Source organism: Salmo salar, chromosome ssa20 (assembly GCF_905237065.1).
Source record: "Salmo salar chromosome ssa20, Ssal_v3.1, whole genome shotgun sequence".
NCBI lineage: Eukaryota > Metazoa > Chordata > Actinopteri > Salmoniformes > Salmonidae > Salmo > Salmo salar.
The window spans coordinates 13,753,296-13,776,417 of record NC_059461.1 but is presented as its reverse complement, the minus strand read 5'-3'; the positions used below and the strand labels follow the sequence as shown (position 1 = coordinate 13,776,417).

The following is a 23,122-nucleotide window of genomic DNA, read 5'->3' as shown; positions in this document are numbered from 1 at the left end:
TCAAATACATGGAGAAACTATGGTTATGCTAAAAAGGATGTAAAAACATACTTTGTTTGCTTGCCGTTTGAGGTGAAGAAACGACTACTTTGAGAAGCTCCACAGCTCATTAGTGGTGGTGCGTTTAAGCCCATCAGAAGTGGACACATTTAGATGCCTACATTTGCACGCAGGCCAGTTGGCCTATAGGCCTACTTCTACAGTGCATTCGGAAAGTATTCAGACCTTGACTTTTTCCACATTTTGTTACGTTAAAGCCTTATTTTAAATTGGTTAAATACATTTTTAAAAAATCAGCAATCTACACACAATACCCCATAATGACAAAGTGAAAACAGGTTAAGAAATGTTTAAAAATAAAAACAGAAATACCTTATTTGCATAGGTATTCAGACCCTTTGCTCCCAGGGACTCGGAGACTAGCCAGGATCGAGGAAACGATTAACAGAGCAAAGTACAGAAAGATCCTTGATGAAAACCTGCTCCATAGTGCTCAGGACCTCAGACTGGGGCGAAGGTTCACCTTCCAACAGGACAACGATCCTAAGCACACAGCCAACAATGCAGGAGTGGCTTCAGTCTCTCAATGTACTTGAGTGGCCCAGCCAGAGCCCGGACTTGAACCCGAGCTAACATCTCTGGAGAGACAAAATAAACTGAAAGATTATGCTATGCAATTCCATAGTCCACAACAAAAAAGCACACCCCTAGCTTCAATAGCTGGTGTTGCCCCCTTTGGCTGAAATAACTTAATGTAGCCTTTCTTGTAACTGTCTACCAGTCTCTTATATCAACTGGGAGGACTTTTTCCCCCCACTCTTCTTTACAGTACGGCTTCAACGGTGTCATGTCAGAGGGATTTCTTGCATGTACGGCCCACTTCAATTCCCCCCACAGCATTGACAGGATTGAGATCTTGGCTTTGACTCTGCCATTCCATTACCCTCCATTTCTTCTTTTCGAGCCATTCTGTTGTGGCTTTGCTTGTGTGTTTTGGATCATTGTCCTGCTGCAAGATCCATGTTCTGTTCAGCTTCAGCTTTTTGACAGATGGCCTTACATTCTCCTCAAGAATTCTCTGGTACAATATGGAATTCATGGTTGACTAAATGATTGCAAGTTGGTCAGGCCCTCAGGCAGCAAAGCAGCCCCAAACCATAATGCCACCGCCTCCATGCTTTACGGTTGGTATGATGTTTTCTGTTCAAAGGTAGTGTTTCATTCTCGCCAAAATGGCATCTAGCATTGCGGCCAAACAACTCCACCTTTGACTCATCTTCCCAGAGCACATTGTTCCAGTAGTTTTGTTTTTTTAGCCAGGTGTTGTCTGGCAAACGTCAGTCTTCTCTTGATATTCTTTTCTGAGAGCAGAGGCTTCCCGACTTACCATGTAGGCCAAGCTTGTGCAGTCTCTTTCTGACAGTGACTCATGCACTTCGATATTGATTGTGGTAAGAGAGGCCTGTAGATCTCTTGATGTTACCCTGGGGTTCTTAGAGACTTCTACGTAGGGTTTACAAAGGGTCAGAAACTTCCGGTAATTTTCCAGAACTTTTCCGGAAATTTTCAAAGAGAAGTTAAGCCTTGGAATTTGGGGAATTTGGCTTAAATTCATCAATAAAAGTTTGAACCTTTTTTGTGGGATACACATAAGGCAATTCTGTGGCAACTATCCCCAATTCAATGGAATTACAACACTTAACTATTTATCTGTACATTAAATTGTATTTGGGTTTTGTTTACTAATTTACTAGAAAATGCCACGGGCACTATCTGATGTGTGGAGACATTTCATTGCAGCTAATGTAGAAGGAAAAGCTGTGTATATTTGCAAATACCGTGCCAAATCATATGTGAAGAATGCAAAAAAGATGCAGAATCATCTGGCCAAGTGCATAAAGTTTACTCAGAACAAGCAACCTCTGACAAAAGTCCCTCTACTCCTATTCGAGGTGAAAATGATGAATCAGACACCTTATCGATAGCAACAGCTCATGGTCCTCCTGGAATCAGAAGTTTGTGACTCAATAGAGGCACGTAGTCAGAGAAATGCTGATGAATTTCTTGCTCGAGCTGTGTATGCAACTGGTTCACCTCTGATGCTCACAGGCAATGTGTAATGGAAGAGATTTCTGAATGTTCTTCGCCCAGCATACACCCCTCCAACCAGACATGCTTTATCTACTTGTTTGCTGGATGCAGAGTTCAACAGAGTTCAAGTGAAGGTCAAGCAAATCATAGAGAAAGCTGACTGTATTGCAATAATCTCTGATGGATGGTTGAATGTTCGTGGGCAAGGAATAATTAACTACATCATCTCCGCCCCTCAACCAGTATTCTACAAGAGCACAGACACAAGGGACAACAGACACACCAGTCTCTACATTGCAGATGAGCTGAAGGCAGTGATCAATGACCTTGGACCACAGAAGGTATTTGCACTGGTGACAGTGCTGCGAACATGAAGGCTGCTTGGTCTAAAGTGGAGGAATCCTACCCTCACATCACACCCATTTTCTGTGCTGCTCATGCATTGAATCTGCTCCTCAAAGACATCATGGCACTGAAAACAATGGATACACTATACAAGAGAGCCAAGGAAATGGTCAGGTATGTACATGGTCATCAAGTTGTAGATGCAATCTACCTCACCAAGCAAAGTGAGAAGAATAAGAGCACCACATTGAAGCTGCCCAGCAACACCCGGTGGGGTGGTGTTGTCATCATGTTTGACAGTCTCCTGGAGGGAAAGGAGTCTCTCCAAGAAATGGCCATATCACAGTCTGCCGATATAGACAGCCCCATATATACACACACACATTATATATATATATATATATATATATATATACACACACATAGTATTAATATAAATGTGCATATATTCCTGTTAATTCCCACAGAAAGTTTCCACCTCTGAATATTCCCCAAAATGTGCAACCCTACTTCTATGAGCATCTTTCGGTCAGCTCTTGGGCTGAATTTGGTGGGACGACCTGTCCTAGGTAGATTGCCAGTGGTCTGGAATTTTCTGCATTTGTAGATGATCCATCGAACAGCGGAACGATGTACTTCGAATTTCTTGGAAATGGATTTGTAACCCCTCCCAGACTCACAGGCATCAATAATCTTTCTTCTGAGGGCCTCGGGTAGGTATTTCAATCTTTGCATGATGTGTTACCACACACCCATATGGTTAAGACCAAACCATACCAAGTTTCTCATCTTTATGGAAGGCTGGACCCTCCCAAGGCACTAACGATTTCCTAATCATTTGATCAGGTGATGGTAAAAGGTAGGGGTGAACAAATGTTTTCTGCATAAGGAAATAGCATTTTTGTTTATTTGAATTGCATAACATTTTCAAATATCTTTTTCTGGTGTGTGATTTGTTAAATTGGGTTACCTTTATCAATGAATGTTTGGAATTTAGCTCAGATATACATGAAGGGGTCTGAATACCTTCCGAATACACTGTGTGTGTAAGCAGCATTGACAGGAGCGCTCCAAACAAAAGGCAATGACTAAATTTACAAAACTCGTAAATGGAATGAAATAAATCAAAACTTGTTTCTCTCAAGTGTAGCATTGGTTGTGCACTTTGCAAACAACATGTCCACTCCGAAGAACGGTAAAAGACAGGAATAATATATTGAATGCATTAACAAAAATGACCATAACCAAAGCAACAAACATTGTAGATTAGAAATTATGGGTATTAACAATAAATGTACTAGGGTTTTTCTTGAACTATTTTCTACATTGTAGAATAATAGTGAAGACATCAAAACTATGAAATAACACCTAAGGAATCATGTAGTAACCAAAAAAAGTGCAAAACAAATATTTTAGATTCTTCAAAGTAGCCACCCTTTGCCTGGACAGCTTTGCACACTCTTGCCATTCTCTCAACCAGCTTCACCTGGAATGCTTTTTCAACAGTCTTGGAGTTCCCACATATGCTGAGCACTTGTTGGCTGCTTTTCCTTCACTCTGCGGTCCAACTCATCCCAAACCATCTCAATTGGGTTGAGGTCAGGTGATTGTGGAGACCAGGTCATCTGACGCAGCAATCAATCACTCTCCTTCTTGGTGAAATAGCCCTTACACAGCCTGGAGGTGTGTTGGGTCAATGTCCTGTTGAAAAACAAATGATAGTCCCACTAAGCCCAAACCAGATGGGATGGCGTATCCCTGCAGAATGCTGTGGTAGCCATGCTGGTTAAGTGTGCCTTCAATTCTAAATAAAATCACAGATAGTGTCACCAACAAAGCACCCCCCCAAACCATCAGACCTCCACGCTTCACGGTGGGAACCACACATGCAGAGGTCATCCATTCACCTACTCTACGACTCAAAGACACGCCGGTTTGAAACAAAAATCACACATTTGGACTCAGACCAAAGGGCAGATTTCCACCGGTCTAATTATCCATTGCTTGTGTTTCTTGGCCAAAGCAAGTCTTCTTCTTTTTGGTGTCCTTTAGTAGTGGTTTCTTTGCAGCAATTCAACCATGACGGCCTGATTCTCGCAGTCTCCTCTGAACAGTTGATGTTGAGATGTGTCTGTTACTTGAACTCTGTGAAGCATTTATTTGGGCTGCAATCTGAGGTGCAGTTAACTGTAATGAACTTATCCTCTGCAGCAGAGGTAACTCTGGGTCTTCCTTTCCTCTAGTGGTCCTCATGAGAGCCAGTTTCATCATAGCGCTTGATGGTTTTGCGACTGCACTTAAAGAAACGTTCAAAGTTGTTAACATTTAGCAGATTGACTGACCTTCATGTCTTCAAGTAATGATGGACTGTCATTTCTCTTTGATTATTTGAGCTTATTTGCCATAAAATGGACTTGGTCTTTTGGGCTATCTTCTATATAGCACTCCTACCTTGTCACAACACAACTGATTGGCTCAAACGCATTAAGGAGGAAAGAATTCCACAAATTAACTTTTAACAAGGCATACCTGTTAATTGAAAATGCATTCCAGGTGACTACCTCATAAAGCTGGTTTAGAGAATGCCAGGAGTGTGCAAAGCTGTAATTAAGGCAAAGGTTGGCTACTTTAAAGAATCTAAAATATTTGAACACCTTTTTGGTTACTACATGATTACATATGTGTTATTTCATATGTTGATGTCTTTACTATTATTCCACAATGTAGAAAATTGTAAACATAAAGAAAAACCCTGGAATGAGTAGGTGTCCAAACTTTTCACTGGTACTGTGTGTGTGTGGCTAAATATTTGATTTAGGTAATATGAATAAACGATGGTTAGAGCCTAATAAGTGATAGTAAAGGACAGTCACTACAATCAAATGTTTCATTCTGTGTTGTTACCGCATTGAACCTACATAATGCATTTATATAATTTTTGAAAATATAAACCAACCTGAAACCGAACCAACCTCAAAAAGCACAAAATCACTCAGCACTAAAGTGTACACTATTATTTCAGTCAAGACTTTCAAACAATATATCTTCAAAAAAAAAGGCTTATACACCTAGCCTAAACATTGACTTGCTCAGTGAATTAAGCGGTGTAGACAGGTTGAAGAAAAACAAAAAAGCCTTAGTTTGGAGCTCGTATCTAGGCTACTGCCAGCATTGCTGACGGCACGGCACACCCAGTGATCAAATAATACAGAGAGGCCATTACAAAGAGTTGTAAGAAACATTTCAATAGACCAAGTCAATAAACAGCAAGCAAGGCACAAAAACAATGGCGAACGTGCATAAAGATGGCACAATCCAGATATGACGTCATTGCTTTAACACTGTATACACCGTTTTTATACTTTGGCGCACGATATGGTTCAATGTGCCAATAAAATCAGTACAATCTACTTTTTAGGTTTTTCACATTTCTGGTGTCTTGAAGCTAAAATTGGGAGTGTATACTTTGCTAATGACCATACAAGAAAATAGTTATGGAGAGCAATGTACAACACGGTGAACTTACCAAAACAAGGAATTTAGCACCGCCGCTATTGAGCAGTGCTCAAGTTGAGAAAAATGTATAGTCTACATCGATCATGTGCGACAGAATGAATCCACCTAGGCCTAGACATTGAACAATAAATGAGTCTGTGTGTGTGTGCGTGTGTGTTCTGACTGCTCTCCTTGCCAAAAGCTGGCTGTTGACGTTGAATAGGATGTTAACAGCTGGCTACTGTGGATGACAGGCTATTTCCCACTGTTCTGCAAGCTATGAAGGGTCACTTTGCTCTCAGGTCAACATGCACACCGACTATTAAACCAAAAGATAAACTAAATGGCTGAGGGATCGGTCTCCAACATTGTGTGAGGGCTAAACCATTTCCCTTCCTGTAATAGATACATTCAGACAACAGCCTAAATAGCCTGTTTTAGAAAGTCATGGTTCTCCTCACTACTTCCTATTCCATTTCAAAACTAATTGAACTGAAACACAGTGCTACTGGGAGTTAACTATTTTGACAATAAGGCATGATTGCTATGCATCCATTTGCAACAGCCAGTCCAGCTAGCTTGAGAAGAAAAGTAACATAAGCAAGAGGGTACAGTAAACTCGCCTGTTTACTTGGTCTCTGTGTGAGGGTGGAAATCACTTCACCGAGAGGGAGGCTCTCCACAATGGTTGTAAACAAAGGAGAGGCCAGAACAGCTATGACTGAGGCAGTGTTCTCACCATGTTAGTAGGTCTCAGCCTCTCCACATTTAAATAAACCCCGAAACAACCATAGAAGTAGGTCACGCATAAAAACGTATCTGGTCTCTCAACCAAGAGAAACTGCAGAGAACTAGTGGGAGGACTACTGAAGATGAAGGTTCATTTTAAAGATGCCGCCACAACAAAAAGACAGCCTCTGTAGCCCTCTCCCCGTGGGAGGAAGTGTCTGCCTAAAATACACCTACTGCTAGTATTAAGCAACATCACTTCAAGAGAGAGCACACAATGAAATGTAGGGCCTCAGACTGTGTTCAACTGATCTGTCAGCTCTGGTAAGATTTTGTCTGTAAAACATAAACATACTTAAAGTAACTGAGTGAAAACCTCACATACGCTGTGAACTCACACCCAAATAATGTTGTTGACTTCCTATACTCGTATTTGTGGCCAAAGCATAAATTGGGTGGGGGAAACACTTTAAAAAAAAAAACACTTCAGACCTGTATCTCAAACAGACGGTTTTAAAAAATGCTTGCCATTTCCTCATGGAGTATGATATGAGCTGGCCAATCAGCATTCTACTCGCATGCATATTTTTAATGACCGGTATACACTCACACCATTCTGTTGTTGTGTATGCCCAACACCATTACAAAACAGAAAACCTGCTTTTTAACATAGTTAATTGCCATTTTTTGGAAGGAAAACTATTTAACTCATAAGTAATTATAGGTCATATTTAATAGAAATCTGGAAACAATGAACCGTTACTTTAAAATAAAACACAGTAAAGTATAGGGCTGGGCAATATGGCCAAAATATCATTACGATATTTTTTGAATTTGACAGTCTGACATTATTTTATGTTTATTAATAATAAAAGTTCTAAATTTGCTTTATGAGTAGTGCATAACCCTAGGTTGGCAACACACATTCTAAGTGATTTCAAAAAGTCTTTCTCCATTCTGATCATTTTATACTGTTCAATTAAAACTTCAACCCCCCCAAAAAGTATACATTTTCATTCATTTCTGCCTTTCCTGCACTCATTTGAGATCATTTCCACACTACCACGTATGGCTGCACGATATGGGCAAAAAGAAATGTAGGCCTTATTTGAATACAGCATTTGACATGACAATTAAAGAAATGCCAGGGAGGAGTTATTTTCAAACAAAGTGTTGGTCAGTGTTTCCTGGGGACCCTATAATCCTTGAATAGATGAAATGTTCTCTTCGTTACTTCATGTACCTAACCTATTCATGCTTTGCCTATTCCTCTTTGATTTAGAAGATACTGTTGCACAAACAACATGATCATTTAGGCCTATACCATCACTGGTATCTGGCTGTATAGCTAGCTACGTTTGCTTATTAGCTAGCTAGCCAGCTAATTAGCATTAGCGGATAACATGAACTAGCGATTAGTATTAATGCGAACATGATTTAAAAGACAAACTAGATGTTTGCAGATGTAAGAAACAAACTATATTTCAGAGCGTCATAGACTATGATATAGTAGAATAGAATACAGAATATACATATGAGATCAGTAATGCTAAATTTGTAAACATTATTAAAGTGACTAGTGTTCAATTTATTAAAGCGGCCAGTGATTTCAAGTCTATGTACAGTTGAAGTCGGAAGATAACATACACCTTAGTCAAATACATTTAAACTCCGTTTTTTCACAATTCTTGACATTTAATCCTAGTTAAAATTCCCTGTCTTAGGTCAGTTAGGATCACCACTTTATTATAAGAATGCGAAATGTCAGAATAATAGTAGAGAGAATGATTCATTTTCAGATTCGATTTCTTTCATCACATTCCCAGTGGGTCAGAAGTTTACATACACTCAATTAGTATTTGGTAGCATTGCCTTTAAATGGTATAACTTGGATCACACGTTTTGGGTAGCTTTCCACAAGCTTCCCACAATAAGTTGGGTGAATTTTGGCCCATTCCTCCTGACAGAGCTGGTGTAACTGAGTCAGGTTTGTAGGCCTCCTTGCTCGCACACGCTTTTTCAGTTCTGCCCACAAATGTTCTATAGGATTTAGGTCAGGACTTTGAGATGGCCACTCCAATACCTTGACTTTGTTGCCATTTTGCCACAACTTTGGAAGTATGCTTGGGGTCATTGTCCATTTGGAAGACCCATTTGCGACCAAGCTTTAACTTCCTGACTGATGTCTTGAGATGTTGCTTCAATAAATCCACATAATTTTACTTCCTCATGATGCCATCTATTTTGTGAAGTGCACCAGTCCCTCCTGCAGAAAAGCACCCCCACAACATGATGCTGCCACCCCCGTGCTTCACGGTTGGGATGGTGTTCTTCGGATTGCAAACATAACGATGGTCATTATGACCAAACAGTTCTATTTTTATTTCATCAGACCAGAGGACATTTCTCCAAAAAGTACAATCTTTGTCCCATGTGCAGTTTCAAACCGTAGTCTGGCTTTTTTATGGCGGTTTTGGAGCAGTGGCTTCTTCCTTGCTGAGCGGCCTTTCAGGTTATGTCAATATAGGACTTGTTTTACTGTGAATATAGATACTTGTGTACCCGTTTCCTCCAGCATCTTCACAAGGTCCTTTGCTGTTGTTCTGGGATTGATTCTCACTTTTTGCACCAAAGTACGTTCACCTCTAGGAGACAGAACGTGTCTCCTTCCTGAGCGGTATGATGGCTGCGTGGACCTATGGTGTTTACACTTGCGTACTATTGTTGGTACAGATGAACGTGGTACCTTCAGGCGTTTGGAAATTGCTCCCAAAGATGAACCAGACTTGTGGAGGTCTACAATTTTTTTTCTGAGGTCTTGGCTGATTTCTTTTGATTTTCCCTTGATTTCAAGCAAAGAGGCACTGAGTTTGAAGGTAGGCCAATTTACTCAAATGATGTCAATTAGCCTATCAGAAGCTTCTAAACCCATGACATAATTTTCTGGAATTTTCCTAGCAGTTTAAGGCGCAGTCAACTTAGTCTATGTAAACTTCTGACCCACTGGAATTGTGATACAGTGAATGATAAGTGAAATAATCTGTCTGTAAACAACTTTTAGAAAAATGACTTGTGTCGTGCAGAAAGTAGATGTCCTAACCGACTTGTCAAAACTATAGTTTGTTAACAAGAAATTTGTGGAGTGGTTGAACAACAAGTTTTAATGACTCTTCTAAAGCCATGACATAATTTTCTGGAATCTTCCAAGCTGTATGTAAACTTCTGACTTCAACTGTAGGTATTCCTCTTGTCCAGATGGGATAGGGCAGTGAGCAGTGCGATGCGATTGCATCGTCTGTGGATCTATTGGGGCAGTAAGCAAATTAAAGTGGGTCAAGGGTCACAGGTAAGGTATCCCAGTCCGTGTGATCCTTGACTAGTCTCTCAAAGCCCTTCATGATGACAGAAATGAGTGCTACGGGGCAATAGTCATTTACTTCAGTTACCTTCGCTTTCTTGGGTACAGGAACAATGGTGGCCATCTTGATCTGAGGACACGGTTAGGGATGCCGTCTGGGCCGGCAGCCCTGCGAGGATTAACACCCTTAAAATGTCTTACTCACGTCGGCCACGGACAAGGAGAGCCCACAGTCCTGGTAGCGGTGCCGTGTCGGTGGCACTGTGTTCTCCTCAAAGCTGGCGAAGAAGGTGTTTAGCTTGTCCGGAAGCAAGACGGTGCCTGCGACGTGGCTGGTTTTCCCTTTGTAGTCCGTGATTGTCTGTAGACCTTGCCACATACGTCGTGTCTGAGCCGTTGAATTGCGACTCTACTTTGTCTCTATACTGACGTTTTGTCTGTTTGATTGCTTTACAGAGGAGTAACTACACTGTTTGTATTCTGACATATTCCCAATTACCTTGTCATGGTTAAATGCAGAGGTTCGTGCTTTCAGTTTTGCGCAAATGCTGCCATCTATCCACAGTTTCTGGTTAGGGTAGGTTTTAACAGTCACAGTGGGTACAACATCTCCTATACACTTCCTGATAAACTCATTCACCGTATCAGTATATTCGTCAATGTTATTCTCAGAAGCTACCCGGAACATATCCCAGTCCGTGTGATCAACAAAAATTATGAAGCATGGATTCCGATTGATTAGACCAGCGTTGAATAGTCCTTAGAATGGGTACTTCCTGTTAGAGTTTCTGCCTATAGGAAGGGAGGAGCAAAATGGAGTCGTGGTCAGATTTGCCGAAAGGAGGGCGGGAGAGGGCCTTGTAAGCATCGCGGAAGTTGGAGTAGCAGTGGTCGAGTGTTTTAGCAGCGTAAGTACTACAGTGGATGTGTTGATAGAACTTCAGTAGCCTTCTTCTCAAATTTGCTTTGTTAAAATCCCCAGCTACAATAAATGCGGCCTCAGGATGTGGTTTCCAGTTTGCATAAATTCCAGTGAAGTTCTTTGAGGGCCATTGTGGTATCGGCTTGAGGGGGGGATATACACGGCAGTGACTATAACCGAAGAGAATTCTCTAGTTAGCTAATACGACCAGCATTTGATTGTGGGGTATTCTAGGTTGGGTGAACAAAAGGACTTGAGTTCCTTTATGTTATCACAATCACACCATGAGTCGTTAATCATGAGACATACACCCCCGCCCTTCTTCTTCCTGGAGAGATATTTATTCTTGTCTGCACGATGAACTGAGAACCCAGCTGGCTGGATGGACGCAGACAGTATATCCCGAGAGAGCCATGTGTCCGTGAAACAGAGTATGTTACAATCCCTGATGTCTCTCTGGAAAGAAATCCTTGCCCTGAGCTCGTCCACTTTATTATCAAGAGACTGAACATTAGCGGGTAATCTACTCGGAAGCGGTGGGTGGTGCACGCCTCCTACGTCGGAAGACCACTCCGAGTACCTCTCCTCCGATGCCGGTGTTTTGGGTCGGCCCCTGAATCAGTTCAATTGCCCTGGACAAAGGATCCGCTTCGGGAAAGTCATATTCCTGGTGGTAATGCTGGTAGTGCTGGTGAGGTACCGCAGCTCTGATACCCAAAAGTTCTTCCCGGCTGTATGTAATTGCACAAAACAATTTCTGGGCTAATAATAGTAAGAAATAATAGACGAAAAACAAAATACTTCAAAGTTTCCTTAGAGCTAGAAGCACAGCAGCCCTATCTGTCAGAACCATTGTCACCCACGTTCAGTGTATAATAAAATCAGCTGCCAAGTTCTGCTTGAATGCAGAGGATGACGTCTTGTTTCTTTGCGTTTACGTCTTGCTCCAGTATACCGGGGTGATGTTGGTGTAAATGTGTCAACATATTTGAAGTGTTGGCGGCCTCATAGGCTATTCTCATTGAGCATGGTGACATGCGGTTAACATTTTGTCCACAACTCTCTGTCCATCGCCGTTGTAATCTACTGGGAAGCCAAAATGTTCCCAAATGATGGGAGATACTCCAATTCTGGTTTATCGACCCAATCACACAGAACTAGTTCCCGGCTGTGCCTCACAAAAGGACGGTTTGAAATGCACCAATTAAGATTTTAATTATAATGTGCACTCTAATTGTTTTCACGGAATAGCCTGAAAATAGATTTACTCAAGGGGCGTAGGCATAACCTATAGACTAGTTTTTTTATTATGTAAATATTTATTTTTTATCTATTCATTCGGGTTCACAGTGCCGACCAAACGGGTACGGATATGTTACACGGGCCTCCCTTCCACTGGCATACTGTTGTTTAGCTCATAACTGTTTTCTTTGTCTTTCTGTTGTCTGGTTGTCAAACCAAGAGTGTTAAAACAGTCTGAGTCTGGACAATGCCTCCCTCTCTGTCCTTCTCTCCCTCTGCCTCGCTCTCTCTCCAGTTAATGTCACCTCTCCCAGCTCTTACTGACACCTATCCATGAGCCCCCTCTTGTTCCATTTACTCTAACCACCATCCTCACCCACTGAGCACCGACCAACACCAGATGTCCATGAACGTTGAAAAGTAGTTCAAATTTGGTCAGTCCACCCTGGCCTTGGATGTTAATGTCCAAAGATGGGATCAGATTTGGTCCGGTCCATCATAGATGTGTGTTTCACAAGTTTGGATAGCACAGTACAATACAATCAGTAGAGCACAGTAGAGTACAATACAGTATATTGTACTATACTCTACTGGACTGTACAAAACGCTACCCTACTCTGCTCTTCTTTGCTGTGCATTAGATTCATAATTATGCATTTCTGTATAGTACAGATCAGGGACCCATGATATAATTCAGTTATCATAATTCCGTCACCGGGTGTAAATCCACTTCACTAGCTGTAGTTCAATAACCCAAATATTTGTTTTCCCAAACTCAAGGTGCCATGTCATAGTTGACAAGCCATACTTTCTACAAGCTTCTTTGAATCTTAATTTGGAGCAGATACACACAAAGAATGTAGACACCCATTCAAATGAATGGATTCGGCTATTTCAGCCACACCCGTTGCTGACAGGTGTATAAAAAATCTAACACACAGCCACACAATCTCCATATAAAAACATTGGCAGTAGAATGGCCTTACTGAAGAGCTCAGTGACATTCAACATGGCACAGCATACAATGACATTCTAGATGATTCTGTGCTTCCAACTTTGTGGCTACAGTTTGGGGAAGGCCATTTCGTACTTCAGCATGACAATGCCCCTATGCTCAAAGCGAGGTCCATAGAGAAATTATTTGTCAAGATTGGTGTGGAACTTGACTGGCCTGCACAGAGCCCTGACCTCAACCCCATTGAACACCTTTGGGATTAATTGGAACACCGACTGCGAGCCAGGCCTAATCCCCCAACATCAATGCCCGACCTCACTAATGCTCGTCGCTGAATGGAAGCCTTCCCAGAAGAGTGGAGGGTGTTGTGGCAGCAAACAGGGGACCAACTCCATATTAATGCCCATGATTTTGAAATGAGATTTTTTTTCGACGAGCAGGTGTCCACATACTTTTTGTAAGTAGTGTATTTAACAGAGTTATTGGAAAACGTGGCCACATAAAAATCTGTGGGAGATTTTACAGTAATTCTGTTACCAAAGTATGCATCTGCACAGTTCTTTCACCAAATTAGTTTTTGTAAATTTTTCATTCTAATTTTTCATCCTTTTCATCCTCATGCTAGCTAGCAGTAGCCATTATGGAATGTCACGTTGAACAACAAAGAAGCTGATTGGCGCACACTGCCATTCCAAAATGGCTACTGCCATTTTGGAGCTGTAAGCAAGCGGGTCGGATCTGCTGGCTACTTGTAGGGGAGAAAAGACACTTGCTGCTCCACTTGCTTACACAAGCCTAACCCTTTTCCCATGGCTCATGAGTTACAACCGCCATTGGGCAAACTCCCAGCTCTTTAAATCAGACCCCATCTGTAGGCTACACCACAGAGTTTGTTTTAATTAGGCTACAACACCTTTGAAACTCTTTTTGGGACAACGTCTCTAGAATTCCATAATGCTACTTGCTTGTTTCCACAAAACCACAAATTATAGCATAGTGTGGAATCCGAGCTTCCAATGAGAGTAGTAGCAGAATCTCTTTTGATTGGGAGGCCATGGCTCGACTTGGGCATATTGCTGCATGAAGGCTTCTCAGTCTCACTACTAAACCATTACGGAAAAGATACACCAGGAGCATATTTTCAATCCATTCATAACCAGAGACAGACATTTTAGTGCAAAAACAAACCAGGGAAATAGACTGAGTAGGGTATACTGTAAATTGGACATACTTAGGGGTTGGACATACAGTGCATTCGTAAAGTATTCAGACCCCTTGACTTTTTCCACATTGTTACATTAGCCTTATTCTAAAGTTTTCCCTCATCAATCAACACACAATACCCCAAAATGACAAAGCGAAAACAGGTTTTTAGGAATGTTTGCAAAACAAAAATACCTTATTTACATAAGTATTCAGACCCTTTGCTATGAGACTCGAAATTGAGTTCAGGTGCATCCTGTTTCCATTGATCATCCTTGAGATGTTCCTACAACTTGATTGGATTCCACCTGTGGTAAATCCAATGGATTGGACATGATTTGGAAAGGCACACACCTGTCTATATAAGGTCCCACAGTTGACTGTGCACCTCAGAGCCAAAACTCTTTGGCCTGAATGCCAAGCTTCACGTCTGGAGGAAACCTGGCACCATCCCTACTGTGAAGCATTGTGGTGGCAGCATCATGCTGTGGGGATGTTTTTCAGCAGCAGGGGCTGGGAGACTAGTCAGGATAGAGGGGAAAATGAACAGCGCAAAGTACAGAGAGATCCTTGATGAAAACCTTCTCCAAAGCTTGGGCCAATGTTCACCTAACAGGACAACAACCCTAAGCACACAGCCAAGACAACGCAGGAGTGACTTCAGGACAAGTCTCTGAATGCCCTTGAATGGCCTAGCCAAAGCCCGGACTTGAACCCGATCAAACAACTCTGGAAAAAACTGAAAATAGCTGTCCTTTCAAACATGACAGCGCTTGAGAGGATCTGCAGAGAAGAATGGGAGAAACTCCCCAAATACAGGTGTGCCAAGCTTATACCATCATACCCAAGAAGACTCAAGGCTGTAATCACTGCCAAAAGTGCTTCAACAAAGTACTGAGTAAAGGGTCTGAATACTTATGTGAATGTGATATTTCCATAAATTTTTTATAAATGTGCAAAAATGTCTAATAACCCGTTTTGTCTTTGTCATTATGGGGTATTGAGTGTAGATTGAGGGGGAAAAAACAATTTAATCAATTTTAGAATAAGGCTATAACGTAACAAATATGGGGAAAAGTCAAGGGGTCTGAATACTTTTCGAATACACTGTACTTGGACAAATCAGGTATGAGTAACAAACATACCAAATTCATTCCAAGGTCGCAAAAAAAGATGGCTTTGCTTGACTCAACTAGCTCTCTAGTGACAACTCACAAAATACATAGCTAGAACACATACATGGTACAAGTGGCAACAGATGGGGACACTTGACTGAAGAGGAAGAGACTCTCCAGTCAAAGGAGGTTTTCAGTGTTCCGTGATATAGAGAACTAGCCATGACTCAGAATAGTTCGAGAACCCAAGCTAAGGGGGAAACTCAAACACAGTGAATTAGACAAAGTACTTGTCATTCTCCTCGAATAGCTGGTGCCTGATTAGTAAAGTCAGTGCAGGTGGTGCATGAGGTACTGTAATATTACCAACCCAGATTAGTACGTTACCATTATTGCCTATAAAAATCATAGGGATGGAAAAAAACACTAAGGTTACTGTACTAACGTTAGCCTACTAATTTACAGTACCTAGCTAGACCCCCACCACGTATCCTAGAATGAATGACGACTACTGTCACCGTGCATCTTAAAAGTAACATGGATTCACAAACTAGGTTAGGATGTAGCTAAAGTAGTTAGCTACTTAACGATAGTTTAGTACTGTTACGGTCAAGACAACATTCTATTCGGACTACAGCTGACTGTACTGTGGCTACCTACAGTAGTTAGTCATATTCTATAACGTTAAATTCGTCACCATCTTTTCATTAAAAAAAGGCAGCTAACGTTAGCTAGCTAACTTGACTGATTTTACTCGAATATACATTGTAGCTAGCTAGAACACAAGTTAGGAAAATCGCTAGCTGACGTCAGTTAGTTACCTAATGTTTTCCATTTCAATAACGTTAGCTAGTTAGCCTAGCATGTAGATAGCAAATCTATCCAATTCTAGCGCACTCTAGCTAGAAATCAAGAATTATCTGGCTCGCTAACTAACAACAACAATAACAACTCGCTAGGTGGTTAAACAGTGATTGAATGTTTAGCAAATGTTGACTATGTAGTAGATAGCCAGCTAGCTACTGTTACGGCAAAAATGTGGAAGTTTGGTGTTAGAATCGGCCTTTGATCCACAGCTAGACCAAACCACACTGGCTGGCCGCATTTCTGGCTACAAGAGTCAGACAAACCCCAGACTAACAGCTAGCTAACGTTAGCTATTTATCTAGCTAGTCTAGACGAGCTTACCTTGCTTACTCTCTATTTTCCCCGACATTTCGAAGCAGAGACGGTAACGTTAAACAAATGAAATCCAGGGAGGTATGTTGTCCGTTGATTCTCTTTTAATCCCACATCCTTTAGCCAAAGCACTTTAGCTCGGACCGTTCCGACACAAATACAACAGCCAGCCAGACCCCGATGATGATGATGATGATGATGGGCAGACTAGCAGCAGACAACTCGGTTCTGTATCACAATCAACACCTCCCTCTTGCGGCTGGAATTAAGAAATGTGAGCGCACGGAACGGAAAGGTGTGCCCTCAGGTGATGGATTTAGCTAGACTAATCAGATTCAAGAGAGAGAGGGAAAGACGTTATAGACTCTTTTTTACTTATACATGGTTCAGTATAGGAAATAGGAGAGAAAATAAAATAGTACATATTATGGTTTTAGTGGAGTATACAGCTCATATTATTCCGAATGGAAATCAAAAACAGTAGCTAATTGCAGTGGCATGTATTCATGGATGCCAAGGGGTGCCAGGCCTCCCCCCAAAAACAAATGAAAAAAAGTATTAAATAATTGATCTTTGGTCTCTGTGTTTTCATAAGTTTCCTTCAATTTGCATGAGGCTGAATGTATCTCACTGGAAAAACCATCAAACCGAGCGAAACAGCGCTCCTCTGTTTCTGTATGTGTAGGCCTGATGCTGTCTGGTCATAAACAGACATTGTTGCGCCAATAGCATTGAATGCAAGGGAAGCCAGCGAGCATTTGGTCTCCCTTGAGAAAAAAAGTATAAAGTAATACCCAATCAGCATTGAGCTAAAATGATTCAGCTCAACTGTGTTTAAGGAAAGCCAGTTTGGATTAGGCTTCACTCCATCACATCGCATCAAGAGGAATATGTCATTGACAGAAACAACTTGAATTGTTGCATCTTGTTGTGTTGTTGTCCTACGGTGGCTAACTAGCAAGCTAAAATTGTCTGTTTCCTAAATTAGCCATGGATGGAGATAGGGATTTGGACTTGTGGTTTTACTTATCTCCGTACTGGCCAATGATTATAATGGTGGTTCTGATCCAACCATAAATTCATACTTTGTGCCCCTTTGAAGCCTGAAATGTGGCAAAAGGTCGAAAAGTTCAAGGGGGCCGAATACTTTCGCAAGGCACTGTAGCTTACGTTGATTGGACTAAATTGTTTTTGGTATCTTTTAGTTGTAACTGTATTAGACTAAGCATAGGTGAGTTGATGCTGTTGAAATGTTGAATTTGAAATTGTGTTGGAATATTGGAGGCAGCTCCTGTTTTCTTTGCGACTTGCGGTAACTCTTTAGTAGTCTGAAAATGTAGGAACCATTAACTTGCATGACTGTTGGTCATGTAAATGTTTGTTACATGCAATATGGTTTGTGGACTTCATCGGACAGACGTTGCACTCCGGTTTTGTGATGAAACGAAGGTGTATATCATGGTCGCAAGGCATATGAACTAACAGGTTATAGTGCAAACAAAGCAATTATCACAATAGTGATTTTATCCATGCACCGCTACTGGCTAAATGTTGCAGTGAACCCCTTGCCTCCTTAATAAAGTATGTAGTGAACATACACTGAGTTTACAAAACATGATCTTCCCATGACATATAGTAGATTGACCAGGTGAATCCCTTATTGAATCCCTTATTGACGTCACCTGTTAAATCCACTTCAATCATTGTCGATGAAGGGTAGGAGACAGGTTAAATAATAATTTTTAAGCCTTGAGACATGGATTATGAATGGGCAAGACAAACGGGCAAAAGGGAGTGCAACTCTATATTAGGTGTTCCTAATGTTTTGTACACTCAGTGTAGAGCAGCAGAAGTATTCCGTTTGAGTCGTCAGGCAAGTCGACCATAATAGAAAAAATGATTATTCAGAAAATATGAATTGATATTTAAGAGACAAGAGCAATTAGTTAAGACAAAATCTGGGGTATGTCCTGCTCTTCAATGGTCATTTCAATTGATGATATTGTTGCGACCTTTGTACAACAGCTAGCAACCTTGTCCAAAGGTTCAGACCTCTTGGTGTAATGGTTAAGGTGTTGGGCTGACAGCAGCAGTAACAAACTCAAGGCCGGAGCTATCCCTAAACTTGCTACATTGGTGCCTGAAGTGGCATGGCACCCTGGGGAGGCCATCGAGAGTGTGAGGGTCTCAAGAGTGTGGGATGCACTCTCCAATGGAAGGGGGTAGAGCAGTGACCTTGGTACAACACCTAGCAACCTCATCAAGAGGTTATGACCTCTTGGGTTAACTGACAGCCACAGGGACATATGAAGTAAAAAATTAATACAGATGAATACAACTGTAGCCAGAGTTGGATTAATAATACATTTGGAATAATAAAGTGATTAATACAACTGTAGCCAGAGTTGGATTAATAATACATTTGGATTAATAAAGTATTGTATTGTATTTGCGCTCCTACTTGTGCTGCTGCTTTTTAGTAGCCTTAAACTATGAGAAAATGAACTCCATTGTAACCCTATTCTTTATCATCGAATTCCTACAGGTCCTACAGAAGAGGTGAGTAATAAATCTAGAAATCATGGTTACATAACTTTAGATTTTGGTATAAGAAAAGGAAACACATTACTAATACATTTTTGTGATCAAATAAAAACCTTAAAAATCACAGAGCACATTATTAATTGAAATGCGCTGACCAACTGGCAAGTGTCTTCACTGACATTTTCAACCTCTACCTGTCTGAGTCTGTAATACCAACATGTTTCAAGCAGGCCGCCATAGTCCCTGTGCTCAAGGACACTAAGGTAACCTGCTTAAATGACTACCGACCCGTAGCACTCATGTCTGTAGCTATGAAATGCTTTGAAAGGCTGGTCATGGCTCACATCAACACCATTATCCCAGAAACCCTAGACCCACTCCAATTTGCATACCACACCAACAGATCCACAGATGATGCAATCTGTATTGCACTCCACACTGCCCTTTCACACCTGGACAAAAGGAACACCTATGTGAGAACGCTATTCATTGACTACAGCTCAGCGTTCAACACCACAGTACCCTCAAAGCTCATCACTAAGCTAAGGACCCTTGAACTAAACACCTCCCTCTGCAACTGGATCCGGGACTTCCTGACAGGCCACCCACAGGTGGTATGAGTAGGTAGGTGACAACACATCCACCACCCTGATCCTCAACACGGGGGCCCCTCAGGGGTGGGTGCTCAGTCCCCTCCTGTTCTCCCTGTTCACTCATGACTGCACGGCTGGGCACGACTCCAACACCATCATTAAGTTTGCTGATGACACAAAAGTGTTAGGCCTGATCACAGACAATGATAAGACAGCCTATAGGGAGAAGGTCAGAGACCTGATCGTGTGGTGCAAGGACAACAACCTCTCCCTCAACGCAATCAAGACAAAGGAGAGGATTGTGGACTACAGGAAAAGGAGAACCGAGCATGCCCCCATTCTCATTGATGGGGCTGTAGTGGAGCAGGTTGAGAGCTTCAAGTTCTTTGGCGTCTATTTGCATTGCACCCCTCTACCTATATAACTCTACCTACATGTACATATTCCTATCAGGAATCAATGTAAGACCCAGATGCAGACTGTCAAAGTAACACTGTTTATTGTGGCAACAGGGGCAGGCAAAGACAGGTCAAGGCAGGCAGGGGTCGAAAAGCCAGGGTAAGGCAAAGGTACAGGACGGCAGGTAGACTCAGGGTCAGGGACAGGCAGAGTTCAGTAATCCAGAGGTGGTGCAAAGATACAGGACGGCAGGCAGGCTCAGGGTCAGGCAAAGAGGTCAGGCGAGTGGGTACAGGGTCAAGACAGGCAAAGGTCAGAAAACAGGAGGACAAGGAAAGAGAAGCTGGGAAACGATAGGAGCTGACAGGAAAAAACGCTGGTTAGTTGAACGAACAAGACGAACTGGCAACAAACAGACAGAGAACACAGGTATAAAAACACAGGGGAATAATAGGGAAGATGGGTGAAACCTGGAGGGGGTGGAGACAAGCACAAGGACAGGTGAAACAGATCAGGGCGTGGTAGGTGAAACAGATCAGGCCGTTACCTCAATTACCTCGACACCGGTGCCCCCTGTATATAGCCCCGCTATTGTTATTTACTGCTGCTCTTTAATTATTTGTTATTCTTATCTCTTACTTTTATTTTTGTTTTACATTTTCATAGGTATTTTCTTAAAACGGCATTGCTGGTTAAGGGCTTGTAAGTAAGCATTTCACTGTAGGGTCTACAGCTGTTGTATTCGGCGCATGTGACAAATAAAATTTGTTTTGATTTGATTTAAAATGAAGTCAGCAGGAAATCTGACAGATTGTGCCTTTCAATAAAATTAATTCTTAGAGAGACTTCAGGATGGTTGGGCAGAGATGCACTAGCATGGCTGACGCGACCCACGTGCCTCACAGCGCAGGGAGAGCTGTGACCACACTGATCTGGAAAGGAGGCTGTTCGTTAATGCAATATTCGCTCAGAAATTGTGCGACGCGTTTGATTGGTTTCTCAAATGTTTTTTTTCCTTCGGGGGTTGAGACCTCTCATTGTTTGGATTTGAAAAACGACCATTGTAATGGAAGGGGGTGGCGCTCGGGGGCAGTGTGTGGCTATGTATGTGGGTGTTTGAGTGAGAAAGATACAGATGAGAATCAACCAGTAAAAGCACAGCCGCTTCATTATCGACGTGTTGTGCCAACAACATCAAAGAGCCATACCAGACTCTGAAGTCAGGAGGACTTCAAGAGTTAGGTGTTAGCCAGACTAGGGATGCACTACTTCTGCTCAGGGAAACATACAGTTGAAGTCGGAGGTTTACATACACCTTAGCCAAATACATTTAAACTCAGTTTGTCACAATTCCTGACGTTTAATCCTAGTAAAAATTCCCTGTCTTAGGTCAGTTAGGATCATCACTTTATTTTAAGAATGTGAAATGTCAGAATAATAGTAGAGAGAAAAATAGTAGAGAGAAAAATAGTAGAGAGGAAGAAAAAAAAACGATTTAAAAAAAAAAAAAAAATTCAGCTTTTATTTCTTTCATCACATTCCCAGTGGGTCAGAAGTTTACATACACTCAATTAGTATTTGGTACCATGCCTTTAAATTGTTTAACTTGGGTCAAACGTTTTGTGTAGCCTTCCACAAGCTTCCCACAATAAGTTGGGTGAATTTTGGCCCAGTCCTCCTGACAGAGCTGGTGTAACTGAGTCAGGTTTGTAGGCCTCCTTGCTCGCACACGCTTTTTCAGTTCTGCCCACACATTTTCTATAGGATTGAGGTCAGGGCTTTGAGATGGCCACTCCAATACCTTGACATTATTGTCCTTAAGCCATTTTGCCACAACTTTGGAAGTATGCTTGGGGTCATTGTCCATTTGGAAGACCCATTTGCGACCAAGCTTTAACTTCCTGACTGATGTCTTGAGATGTTGCTTCAATATATCCACATAATTTCCCATTCCTCATGATGCCATCTATTTTGTGAAGTGCACCAGGCCCTCCTGCAGAAAAGCACCCCCACAACATGATGCTGCCACCCCTGTGCTTCACGGTTGGGATGATGTTCTTCAACTTGCAAGCCTCCCCCTTTTTCCTCCAAACATAACGATGGTCATTATGGCCAAACAGTTCTATTTTTGTTTCATCAGACCAGAGGACATTTCTCCAAAAAGTACAGTCTTTGTCCCCATGCGCAGTTGCAAACCGTAGTCTGGGTTTTTTATGGCGGTTTTGGAGCAGTGGCTTCTTCCTTGCTGAGCGGCCTTTCAGGTTGTGTCAATATAGGACTCGTTTTACTGTGGATATAGACACTTTTGTACCTGTTTCCTCCAGCATCTTCACTAGGTCCTTTGCTGTTGTTCTGGGATTGATTTGCACTTTTCGCACCAAGTACATTCATCTCTAGGAGACAGAACGCGTCTCCTTCCTGAGCGGTATGACGGCTGCGTGGTCCCATGGTGTTTATACTTGCGTACTATTGTTTGTACAGACGAACATGGTACCTTCAGACGTTTGGAAATTTCTCCCAAGGATGTACCAGACTTGTGGTCTACAATTTCTGATGTCTTGGCTGATTTCTTTTGATTTTCCCATGATGTCAAGCAAAGAGGCACTGAGTTTGAAGGTAGGCCTTGAAATACATCCACAGGTACACCTCCAATTCACTCAAATGATGTCAATTAGCCTATCAGAAGCTTCTAAAGCCATGACATAATTTTCTGGAATTTTCCAAGCTGTTTAAAGGCACAGTCCACTTAGTGTATGTAAACTTCTGACTTCAACTGTATGTACTGTATCTATTATACCCATTTGAAGTTATCTCCATAGCAACTCTACCACAACCTATGAATATTCCTTTTGTTATATCCACTTGGTTTATTGGTGGCCACTAGATGGCCATCTATCTCTATCATCTTTCATCAACTAGTTGCTCAACAAGGTGATTGATTTAATGCTTAGG

General features: G+C 41.8%; 1 protein-coding gene across 7 annotated transcripts in view; it reads right to left on the bottom strand.

Moving 5' to 3' along the window:
- Positions 1–16,867, bottom strand: part of LOC106580123 (rap guanine nucleotide exchange factor 1) — a 51,358-nt gene extending 34,491 nt beyond the window's left edge. For 2 of the 7 annotated variants that reach the window (XM_014160819.2, XM_014160820.2), the window contains exon 1: positions 16,644–16,866. In XM_014160819.2, the coding sequence (XP_014016294.2) occupies positions 16,644–16,671 (28 nt within the window). In that variant the 5' untranslated portion in view covers positions 16,672–16,866. Of the gene's footprint in view, positions 1–16,643 lie in introns of all 7 variants that reach the window. The other 5 variants (XM_014160822.2, XM_014160821.2, XM_014160818.2 and 2 more) reach the window with 4 other exon arrangements.
- Positions 16,868–23,122: the final 6,255 nt, after the last annotated feature.